The sequence below is a fragment of the Montipora capricornis genome, chromosome 10, assembly GCF_036669925.1.
Source record: "Montipora capricornis isolate CH-2021 chromosome 10, ASM3666992v2, whole genome shotgun sequence".
Lineage (NCBI taxonomy): Eukaryota > Metazoa > Cnidaria > Anthozoa > Scleractinia > Acroporidae > Montipora > Montipora capricornis.
Window position 1 is genome coordinate 40,816,264 of NC_090892.1, and position 12,500 is coordinate 40,828,763.

General features: G+C 39.3%; 2 protein-coding genes across 2 annotated transcripts in view; both read right to left on the reverse strand.

Moving 5' to 3' along the window:
* Positions 1-12,500, reverse strand: part of LOC138022002 (collagen triple helix repeat-containing protein 1-like) — a 198,301-nt gene that overhangs the window by 174,425 nt on the left and 11,376 nt on the right. The gene's annotated exons all lie outside the window — the stretch shown is intronic.
* On the reverse strand, positions 6,992-11,269 carry LOC138018861 (collagen triple helix repeat-containing protein 1-like). The gene is made up of 3 exons (XM_068865542.1): positions 11,119-11,269; positions 8,245-8,483; positions 6,992-7,369 (listed from the first exon to the last, which is right to left on the reverse strand). The coding sequence occupies exons 1-3, from the start codon at positions 11,267-11,269 to the stop codon at positions 7,007-7,009; spliced, it is 753 nt and encodes a 250-aa protein (XP_068721643.1). The 3' UTR covers positions 6,992-7,006.

Below are 12,500 nucleotides of genomic sequence, written 5' to 3' on the forward strand. Positions count from 1 at the left end.
CCTCATATGGTAAATGATTGCGGTTAGCTTTGCTAAACTAAAGATTTTTACGCCAGAAAGCGAAATTTTACCTGGTATAAAGCAAAAGTAACACGTTTTTGGGGAAAGTTTGGATCAATTTCGAAGCTTAGAAGTACGCGAAAAGGTAAGAAATGTTTTTGTGATGAGCCTGCGTCTGTCTGACCATTAGGTATTACACAACTTCGCATCTTCAGGACCCCTTCATCCCGTTTTTTCGATTTCGCTCGGATTTTCTCGCTTTTTTCGCTCGTATTTCGTACTTCCAAACTTTTGGAGTTTAAGGAATTTAATAAAACAATTATTCCATTCGCGCTTGTTGGATATGAAACTGGTTATAGCCAACTCGGCGCTACGCGCTTCGTTGGCTATTTACCATCTCATATCCAACGCGCATCCTAAGTCCCAGTTTTCCCCTTGATTTCATGTGATGCCTTGCACATTTTTTCACTTCGTGTATTACCCGTTGGTTTGGGCTTTGCTTCACCTTTCGCGGTCCAAAAGGCAGGATACGCGCCAGAATGTCGTTTCTTTTACCTTTCCTTTTGTTTACCTATAACACAGGACTTATTTTTGCCAAATGTTTTAGCACTAATTCGTAGCTGAAAGTCTTACTTGACGTTTTGTGTGCGGCTAAAAGCGGGAAGTCGGCTCGTTACAAGCGGGTAGATCTACTCGCTACCCGGCTATTATTAAAACCCCTGGCTCTTGGTCAACGAAGTCGCTTTGAAAAATACAAACAACAGACCACAGGCAGCCCAAGGTCGGTATACGATTTATAGACTTTGTATAGGAAAATTAACTTTGAGTTTATAACTGCTGAAGTAAGCTGTAAATGTAGAAATAAGCTTCACTTACCTCTACGTACGTTTGTCCTCGTCTCTTCTGTGCAATCGGAGCGCAAACTGTGTCCGTTTTAGACGGGTTTGTGGCTTACGAATTTTTACGATGTCGTTGGTTGTCATTTCCCCTGATAAAGCGAAGCAAGGCTGGTGACTAGTAGCCTCCCACGCAGACACTCTAAGGGCTTCGTCACGCATTCCTCCCCCACGAGCGCCTGCTGAAACAAGCCGGAGTTTACGTAGACCAATCACAACGGACTTCCAGATTCTTGAAGTGAAATTAATTATTTCTTGTGTACGGTTGCTTCAAGAGGATGGGATTCGTGTGATGGGAATTTAGGGGCCGATTACATGAGCCGGGTTTGCCCGGTTAGGCGGACTGGCTCGTTTAGCCGAGATCCCGGCACGTCTGAGAAAAATACAAAAATTAAGTGAGTGATTTCATGAGCCCAGTTAGCTGGGATCCCCGCATCGTAATAATGCCGTCTGGTTTCAAATTGTAAATGTCAACGTGTTTTTCAATAATATGGAAAGTGCCGCTGTAATTTTTGAACGGCCGTAATTTGAAAAGAAATATACAATAATTAAGTCGAATAAAATGAGTGTCAGGTAAAAAATCGCCAAAGCGTTTTCAGACTTTTCAGAGTGAAACATGTATAAATGGGGAATCAATCTCTCTCGCACACGAAAGTTGTTTCACTAATAGAAATTTTCTTTTGTAAGATACAGCCGTGAATTATAAGTCAAATTGATCGTTGTATTGTGTACTTTGCAGACAAAATATTTCCTTTGAAAATTAAATTAAATTATTCACAACTCAATGGTTACAAAACGAAAAACAAACTGCTCTACTCGCGGGCCGAGGGCCGCAATTGATAACAGCGGCCGATAAGAACGCGTACGCTGGTTTAGTTTTGAGCTCGTCCACTCAATATAGAACACGCTAGTTCGAAAATAAATATTAAAGAACATTCAAAGCAATTGTACACAACACAATGGTCAGGGAAATGGGAAAAAATGTGTTTTCACTCACCTCCGGACACAGGATAGAATAAAATAGTTATGCAAGTTTGTCTAATGACATCATCACACATCAAAACACGCGGGTTCATTGGTTCTTGAAGTCACACGATAAGCGGCCTTTGTTCCCTTTCCTTATAGGAGCGCTCGAAATTTTTTCTGCATACACAACAATCTCGCGCTTCGGCTCTGTAAGGCTGCCGCCTCGTCAGCCTCGAGTGTTGGCTTGGCTTACTCGTTGGCAATAATGTAGCAACCTCCCAAGTCTACTTCTCTGTGCTATTATGGCTCTGTAAGTGCTTATTTAATTAACCTTATGTAGGTTAAGACATGTACATGGAGTAAACTTTGTGGGCTGTGTGGAACAGTTGACGGGGACGCGGGGATAGGGGACTTGGAGACTCGGGATGTCAGGACGTGGGACCTGCGGACTTTGGGACGTAGGGAATTGGAAATGTGGGGACTCGGGGACGTTGCGAAGCATTTTTACCATTTGTTCAACTTTTCATCATATTTCACAAAATCCTCGTCTTTTGTCGTAACTGCGTTGTACCCCAGTCTTACGTTCCTCGTTTGTACAATGCGAAACAAAGGTATAGTAAATATATATAGTATGGTTTATTACTCGTCTTCATAAAAAGGTGACTTTCATTATACTACTATCAAGTTATACTGTGGAATGCTTTAGGAAATACGAGGGGAGAAATTTATTTGCATCAAGTCCTTATTTATTTGACATAGGCAACATCAACCAAACGTTGGTATGACCATTTCTCAGATCATTTTACAATTCCCCAAGTATATCGAAGCTTGAATTTCAATAATTGGACAACCTCAAGCAAAGATTGAAAGTACTAACTTCCATTTTCTGCATCCTAACCTTTTCGTTTTACTCGTCGTAGTTGTCTGTGTCACTTAACATGCCTTGACTAATGATGTCATAACGCTTGTTTTTGACATTGGGGAACGTCTACCCTAAAAAAATTCCGTCAATTATTTGCCATTAGCGTACAATTATACCAATGTGGCATCGTTTATTTTCCTTGTGACGTCTATGGACACTTTTGTGACTTTATCGTTTCCGTGAAGATGGGGATATGATTCCAGGTAAAAGACAACAATAAAGCATCGATAGGAGTACTAGAGCAAGGAACAAAACACGTTGATATAAGATGACTTTTCCATCCTTGTTTCCGATAAAAGATTTAAATTAGCCGTTAAAAAAATCAAGTGATACATTGCCACATGAAAGAGCGAGTAGAAAGCTAAGTATGTAGATTTTAAGCTAATGTCGAGCGGATAAATGTTTCATTTACGAGCTTGGTCGAGCCCTAACACACTCGGGTGGATTGTTCAAAAGACGATTAACGCTAATCCTAGATTATAAATTAACCAAGGATTTTATTTCTCTACCCCCAAAAGCTGTTAAAGGCTGATATTCTGCAAAACTTTACATTAGAAGAAGTCAAACTTTGTTAAAAATAAATAAGCAAAAGAAACTGTCACCAAAAAGTTGAAAACATGAAACAAAAGTTTACGGTAATCCTGGTTTAAGTTATTCGGCTTTCGAACAACCGGGTATTGGAATCAAGTCGACAATATCAACGGTAACAACCCGAATTTTTCATCAAAGGTAACAAATTAAACACTTGAACGCCTGGAAAGATGCAGTCACACTGCTGCCAACAATTGCAACGACATTGGCACGATATGCAAACATCAATTACAGAGAAGAAATAATAAGGCTCAAGTATTTGTGCAACAATAACAACGTTAACAACAAACGCTGCAACGTGAAATTTCAGCTACAGTGTCAGAGTAATGGGCCATTAGGTCTTTTGCTTTGTTTCACAGTCGAGCTTTGTGACGGGTGGCAAGAAGTACTTTTCGAGAATCCAATTTTTGAATTTCGGTGTGTATTTAGCTGGTATTTGAAAAGCATACAGATGATTGTTTTTGCAAAATAACAAGCAATTCAACTTCCTTTTTACGTTAGGATGTTCTCCCATTCCTGAAATTCTATACTTCTAAAATGCGTTGCCGCATCCCGGAACCCCGACGTCCCCGAGTCCCCACGTCCCCTGGTCCCCGAGTACCCTCGTCCCCACGTCCCCACGTCGACACGTCCCAAGTCTCCAATTCCTCGAGTCCTTACGTCCCTTGTCCCCGAGTCCTCGTCCTACTTTTCGACACAGCCAAATTTGTGTGTGACCAGCAACTTTAAAGTTTGCTGCCAAAGGTCAAAATATTTTCATTTTTTTTATGCATGAAATACTTTTGCTCTATTGAATTGTTTGGAAATTAAATGATTTTTTGTGTTAAATGAACAACGCAGATGGTAAAAAAGACTGAACTGTTTTAAAGGCGGCACAATGATTTGCCTTTCCACACAAGGCTGTCAAACGCTTTAATCATTCAGCGCCTCTCTTCATTTTTTGCTCAGTCAAAACATCGAAAAGAACCCCACGGAAACGCTTGCTGTGCAGGGTGGGGTACAGGGATGGCGTAGTGGTGAGAGCACTCGTCTCCCACCAATGTGGCTCGGGTTCGTCAATAAGCGAATTGACTGCGTACGCAACGGTCTTCTTCTTCTTCAAACATGAAAAATGACAACAATTCTTTACTTTACCCCAGTCCCTGACAATTGTACAATAGCCTGATTTAGCAGCAGAACAACCCATCCTCTACCTCTGAAATGACGAGTATCGACAATTCCTGTTTTTCTGTAAATTAACTGTTATCGCCATTTTATGACGCTTAGCGCTTGATAGGGATTATGGGAAATTAAAGGTATATCTATTTTTAAAATCAGAACCCCAATGCCTGAACTCGCATGATTCGAACCTGGGAATGTTCGATTAATAACCCTTTCACTTAATTACTAGACTACCACATCGCTAAAAGCCAGAACATTATTTTTTTTAAATGTTAATATATTTTTTTCTTCCGAATGCCCCTGTAAACGTGTATTATCACCCGCTAAGAAACAAGTTTAAAGAGGAGAAAATGTCGGTTACCAAACCTCAAGAGAAAGCTAACTATTTTAAAATCAAGCACTACACTTAACCACTATTCAGCAATTAATTAGTGTTGGTAAATAATCGGTACAATTGTCAGCCAGTTGATCTTTAGTGGTTAAGTGGATAAAAGCATTTTCTTCAAAGAGGGTACTCCGGTTTCAAATCCTGTCCAGGGATGCCACTTTTCCTTTTTTTCTTTTTATCTGCTACCGCAAGTCCTGGGGCTGAGTAATCTAAATTGACGACAACAGTCAATCTAGACAAAATCAGGAATTGTCGATAATCATCATTTCAGAGGTAGAGGACATGTTGAACAGAAAGGGAACGTTAGTTGACGAAGGGAGAGATCGCAGAATAGTTTGAAGTCTACTCTCATATGACCTAATATGGGTATTTTTGCTGTGCGCGCCATCGTCAACTGATATTCACGTTCTATTTCTAGATCAGGCTATTGTGCAATGCTGTATTTCCCACGGATACAAGGGACGTTGCTATGCTTGGCATTCGCACTTTTAGCTATTTATACCACTCTTTTGGCCTGTGACATTCACTTAACGCCAATCAGCCATCTACGTTGCTTGGCTAGGGGAAGTTTTAACTCCTAATTTGGTGTTGTTTACATTTTTTACGATCTCTAGACTCCAGTGGTCGTTTTAGGTGATTTTGCATTGGTTTGGATTTTTTTTACTGGATTTGCGTATCCGGCTTCATCACCGCGCTGTTTTTTTTTTCTCCGTGTTTTGCGATAGTTTACTGCATTGTATAATGAGAGTCCTCTTGGCTAATTTGTTCTTGCGTAGACCTCAATATTGGCTCCCTCCTACTGTCTCTAGTGTTAATATGGAAAATACTTTCTATTTCACTGAACGCAGCGATAGAGAATGGAATTGTCGACTGGGGTAAAGTAAAGAATTGTTGTCAGTTTTCATGTTTGAAAAAGAAGACCGCTGTGTACGAAGTGAATTCGCTTATTGACGACAATTCCTCACATCGTATCTTTCATAATTCCGCTTCGGAATCTGCAATCACCTCTGAAAAAAAAAAACATTTCGATGAGTTTCAACAAATGAAGAGACGACTACACGTCACAAGAGAGAAAGGCACAGAATTCGACTTCTCCTCTCTTCAATACGTTGTCTGGTGACCGTTTACATTTGGTGGAAATTTGGTTATTGATCCGGTCCGAGTTTTTCCAATCCGATCCGATCCGGTCCGATCCAGATTTTGCCAACGGCCCAGTAAATGTTTTTAAAAGTCTCATCCATTAAGTGGAATACTGCAAGTTCAACTTTGGTTGGGACATAGAAGAGAATCCTGGTCCTTATTCTATAGATTCTGTAGTAAAACTATTCATGCTCCTTATTGTCAAGGGCATGTTGAAGTGTTTGGGTTTGATACGGGTAGTCAGTGTGTGTAGCAATGTCGTTTTGTGCTGTCGTATATAGTTAATATAAGCAGTCGATAAGTTCCCCAACAGACTTGGTGAATGCAAGGAATGTAGAAAATGCGTTGGACACTGGTTTATGAAGACTATCAAGGCATACGCATCTTATGTTAACAGAATTACAAACAGAACTCAGTTTTCAACACCACTTATTCGATTGAGTACAATCCAAGACAGTTACAGTGGGAGTGGCAGTGTCCATGGAAGTTCTGCAATAGGTTTTGCTCATTTTACCTCCTTGCCGAATACTTTTCAAAATTTGGGCATATAAATATGTTTCGTTTGATTTGACACACTGTGCGTATTTTTCTTACAGGGCAATGGAAGAAAAGAGACCCCGGGAAAGAAATTGATCATTTATCCCAAACATCACTTGAACTTTACAATAGCTACAATAGCTACGAGCTTCATTTCAAAGAAAATTGGTGAAGGGTACACCTTTCAGTTTTCAAAACAACCCTGAACTACTTCGATTAAACAGTGACAGTGAAATGACTTCATTTATTCCCAGTAAATTGTGCCAAACATTTTACATCAAGCAGAGGAAATCAGTTCCATATAAGTTCGAATAGTTTACTTGCCTTACCTGACTTAATGAAATCAAAGCTACATGAATTAACTATTTTAGGACAGCTATCAGTCTTGGATCCAAGAAAACTAATCTATTTCTGGGGAGGAGGGACTTCCTCGATCATTATACGGGTGACGGAGTTCCACCCGGTGTAAGCATCCGAACCAGTTTCCTTTCCAACGCAATCTCCAACATTGATCGCCACTCGCACAATCCCCTTGGCGATTCCCTCACAGTATCCTGCGATCTGACTTGTTTTGTGTATGTTGCTGTCTGTCTTGCCCTGGTTAACGTGAATGTGCATAAGACTGTCGATTGCCAGAGGTTGACATTCCGCGTTATTGAAGGTGAAAAACCAGCGTTTGCAGCAGTCCAGACAACAGCAAATTCTGTAGTCGCCATTAAACTCGACTTTCAAAGCGGAGTTCTCTGAAAGCTTGTTGAAAGTACACTCCTGAGAAAGAAAACTCCGTTAGGAATAAGTGTAACGTTTGACACCAGTTCATGTCAGCGTTATCGAAAGGTTTACGGGAATAAAAGCTGACGTTGTTTATAGCAACTTTGGGAACGGAAAAGATAAATGGCCAATTTTATTTAGTTTAAAAATGAACAATACATTGCTGCCCTAACCGGATGGACAACCTGATCAAGATTTTGGCAAATTTTACGGTCTTCGACTTTGTTCCACAATCACCTCCTTCAAGACTGTCACAAAATATTTGTGTAAACCTAACGACAAAGTTTTTGTTCAACATCTACATCTACATTTATTAATTGACAACGCTTTCGCATAAAGCCAATATAAATTAAATAAATTACAATATCAGAAACACACTTGCAAATTATATATAGTGACACATTACAAATTCAAATGATAAAAATAATTGCTTAATAAATATAAAATACATATATACAAATGAATAAGAAAAAAAATCAATTATTTCTAATAGCTGAGAAGCAGAGATCTTTAAATAATGAAAAATTTGTACTAGTGTGAATACCACTTGGTAGAGAGTTCCAGTCCCTTATTGTCCTTGGATAAAAACTATAAAAATAATAATCATGATTGCAATTGGCTTTAATAGATGAATCATTAGAAAATGATCTAGTAAAATGCTGTTTATAGGTAAAAAATAATTAGGTATAGACAATGCAATCGCATGATTAACTGCTAAATAAAATATATTCAATCGATGGGCTTTATGTCTATCCTCTAAAAGATCTAGATCAACCTTTGCCCTAAATACGACTGACGAACACAGCATGCCTGCGCTGACTGGAATACCTATGCTTTTAACCCTCTTTCATATTGACTGGTTTCTTTCTTACCTTTATCATTCCATAATTTTTGCCTTCATTAATGTTTTTCCATGCACACTGTGTCCAATTTTTCGGCATCGCCTGGAGATCGGGATCACCTTTGGGTCCTTGCGTACCCTGCTCTCCATTAGGTGCCATAGGTCCCTTATCTCCAGGTGTTCCTGCTAAGCCTTTTTCTCCCTTGGGTCCCTCGCATCCATTGCGACCCGGGACACCAGGAATCCCTGGAACACCAGGTACACCATCCACTGGGCAAGCATTTGTCGATTTCGTACCAGGATCTTACACCTGATGTGTTTTGAAAAACGGAAAGACACAAGTCAGATTTATTCTGCAACCCTTGCAGTTCTTGGTAGATGATAAGTCGCTTTTTTGAAATTGTTTCATATTTGCATCTGTAAGTGATAATTTGGGCGATTGCGGTGAAACATCGTCGAACCTTTTCAATGCAACAGTAGCAGCGTGCGCCAAACTGGTTTCTGAAAACCCTTTATGCTGCCGGCCCGGAATCTTCAGCTTTTTCCATGCGTGTGCTCAGAGTCATGGGCGTTTCCAAGAGATTATGAAGGTAAGAGAAGTAATCCCTTATACTGGCTCTATTCCCATCGTAATCCCTCTTAGGTTATTTTTAGCTATCAATTTTCCCGCGGATAACGTTACCGCGAGCGTTACGTGGAAGTTTCGTGGAGGAGGGAAAGTGCAGCAAATTCTGTACGATGCCATTCTCCGTTTTCAAAATTGAGTTTCATGGCCGGATAAAATTCATTGTCTGCAAGATACAGGTTTCAAACATACATCCTTGGAATTGCTTAACTGTCTAGTTTACAGTGATACCAATTTGAAGAATTGCCAATCTATCAAACCGTGTTAAATAATTTTGACAGATGCAGATATGTTTCCCTTGGTTGCATTGCTTTTGTCCATTTTAGTCCGCACTTTCTCATCGTCTACAAAATTCTGTCGCTTACAAAACTCGTCCCTGTCAAGATACAGTTTGCAGTCATATATCATCGAAATCGGTTAACTGTATAATTCACTCTGATACCAATTTTACGATTGTCTAATGTAGGAAACCGTGTTAACTAATTTTGAAAGAGGGAGCTATATTTTACGCGTGCGTTGCAAATTGAATTCAATCCTATCTTACGGTTTTAAAAATTTTTATCGTGCGGTCAATTGGAATTTTCCTGTCATCTGTGGTACTTTTTGAAAGCGTTAGCTGTCTACTTTATGAATATCATAGAATTAAGTCACCATAGTTTAAGTTCGCTAAGAAAATCGAGAACGCGTTGACCAAGTCAGGAATATGTTACTTGGTGACTGTTGTCCGCGATATTTCATTCTGTCGCTTATAAAACTCGTTACGTTGAAGATACAAGATGCAAAGATATATCATTCAAATCGCTTAACTGTGTTGTTTACAGTGACACCAATTTCAACAGTGTCCAATGTACGAAACCGAGTTTAATAATTTTGAAAGATGCAGGTATATTTAACATGCGTGCTTTGCAAATTGACTTCCATCCGATACCTCTTGTTCATACATTTTTATCGCACTGTCTGTTTAAGTTTTCCTTTCATGTCTGATATCTGTCTACTTTATGAATATCTAAGAATTAAGTCGTCATATTTTAATCCCGCGAAAAAAATCAAGAACGCGTTAACCAAGTCAGCGATATATTGTTTGTTTCAGACTGTAGTCTGCGAATTTCCAATGTTTACAAAATTCTGTCGCTTATGAAACTCGATCCTTTCAAGATACAGGTTTCAAACATCTATAACTAAAATCGCTTAATTGTCTAGTTTTCAATGATACCACGTTCAAGATTGTGCCATATACGAAACCGTGTTGAATCTTTTTTTAAGGAGACAGCTATATTTAACATACGTGCTTTGCAAATTCACTTGAATCCGATAACACGGGTTCAAAAATTCTTATCGGACGCTTGATTCAAGTTTTCCTTTCATGTTTGGTACGGTTGTAGAGCTCTATCTGTCTACTTTATCAGCATATAAGAATTAAGTCATCATATTTTAATCCCGCAAAGGAAACCGAGAATGCATTTATTAAAGTCAGAGAGATCGTACTTATCCACTAGAGTCTTCCATTTGCCATTCTGTACAAAATCCTGTCGGTTACATGACTCGTTCCGTCCAAGATACAGGTTTCAAAACATAAGTCATTGAAATCGCTTAACTCTGTATTCAACAAGTCACGTTCGTCCACAAAATGAATTTTCGCGTTTGTCTCAACATCCTCCGCCATTTTTGTTTGATGGTAAATCGCGAACGACGCGAATTATTGCGTGGGAATTCGCTCAGCTGTCAACATTGGTAGAAATGGGGACATGTGATTGGCTATCAGTTAACCCTCGTGGGAATACCGGATCTCGCAGGAGATCTAAAAATAACTTAAAGTCCCTTTATCACTTACCGTGATGCACCGTGGCAAACAACCGAAACCGCCATTATACGCGAATTATTGATTGGAAAGAAAATTCGTGTCCATCGTGTTTTTTTTTTTTATTTTATTAGCTTTGCCCTGAAGAAATAAAGAAAAAAAAACTAAATAAATTGAAGATATACAAATACTGAAAATACAAAGATAACAACACACCAATAGTAACTTAAATTGGGCAGGGACACCGCAACAGCTAGAGCCAATTACTGCGGACCCAAAAAATAAAAAATACGCAATATATATATTGTTGGTTCTACGTCGTGTTTAAGTGTTTCCAAACTCTACAATTCTCTTCTGATAAGTTGACATTTCCTTGGATAATAGTAATCGAGTGATGCCGCGACCGAGCGGAAAGAAGAATTGGTCAAGGTTTGGTTGCGAGAATCAGTTGTCTCTCTGTGGACAAGCATTAAGCACCTTACAGGATACGGCAGCACTACTCACAGAGAGTTTGCGGAGTTCTCCTTCATCTTGAAACCTCCTTTTCAGCTCCACAGGATGGCATTTCCAAGAAGAGGCGACGTGATGCACTGCAGTCGTCTTCAAATTTCGTGGACCAAGAAGTTCCGTCATCCTCTAGCCAGTTATCTAGGATTACGATGGGAATAGGGCCAGTATGAGGGATTACTTCTCTTACCTTCATAATCTCTTGGCGTTTCTGGAATGCTGTATGAATATTTGTCTTACTTGTTTTCTTTAGAAAAAGGTCCATAGTTAAAAGTTGGTTTAAACCTCTCATAACTGACAATGCTTACGTCCACGATAAAGTAACTCTGTTGCCAGTGATTTGTACATTTGTTACTCACCGATTCGGTGGAGCAAAGTGCAAAGTATGCGGTTGAGAACAAATTTAGCAAAATCAAGAAATTCATTGTCTGGCTTTCAATACTGGTAAATAGCTGATGGTGATGTAACACAAACTAGATAAGCAATAACAAAACTAGATCTTTGAAAACTCACACGAGGAACACGAGTCCGACTTATAGTTTTTCTGCGCAAGTCCGACTAAGCTTGGGCTCAGGCCCCACGCTACAGTGATCTGATGAACGAAAGGAGGAAAGAGAATACAGGTGAAATAAAGGCAGCCTTAGGGAGCTGTTGTGAAGACTCTCAGCTTTATCAAAGTATCTATCTTCTATGTAGGAGCTTACCTCTTACTGTGGTCTTGTTTCAATAGAGCTCTCTTCAAAGGCCAACTTCCCAGATGATTTTGATTTCCTTTGCTCTAGGGATTCGAGTTTTATAGAAGTCGGAAAAATACTCTGAATTCGAAATACCAACTGATCAAACTTTATGACGACGATTTTGTTCTTTGTTTGTTTAAGATGGCTACTATTCGTTACACTCATCAGTAAACTCAGAACCCTTGGTGCTAATTGATTTTACTTTTTTAAACACAAAATAAAACCGCCGACCTTTGAAAATCATTGAAAATACTGCTTTGATCGCGCTGCTGATTCTAGACTTGCTTTACCTTAAACTTGTAAAGAAGCGTCCAGTTTCTGCTAGGTAGCTACTAGTTGGACAACTGTAGTAAACCTAGCCGTGAACACGTTTTATTGCAATGTCTTTCCCAGACGTCTAGTAAAAACTGAAATTAAAATGAATTAAATTAATAAACCTGAATTAATAAAACTGAATTAAACTGACAGAAAATACAATCAACTAAGAGGGAATTTAACGTTTTCCGCACCTTTTTCTTCCCCGGAAACTGAACAGAAGCGTAACCTTTTCCCAGGATTTCTGAATTGTAAGATATTGGGACAATTTGTTGAAGACAGTTGGACAGACGGGTGTGCTGATA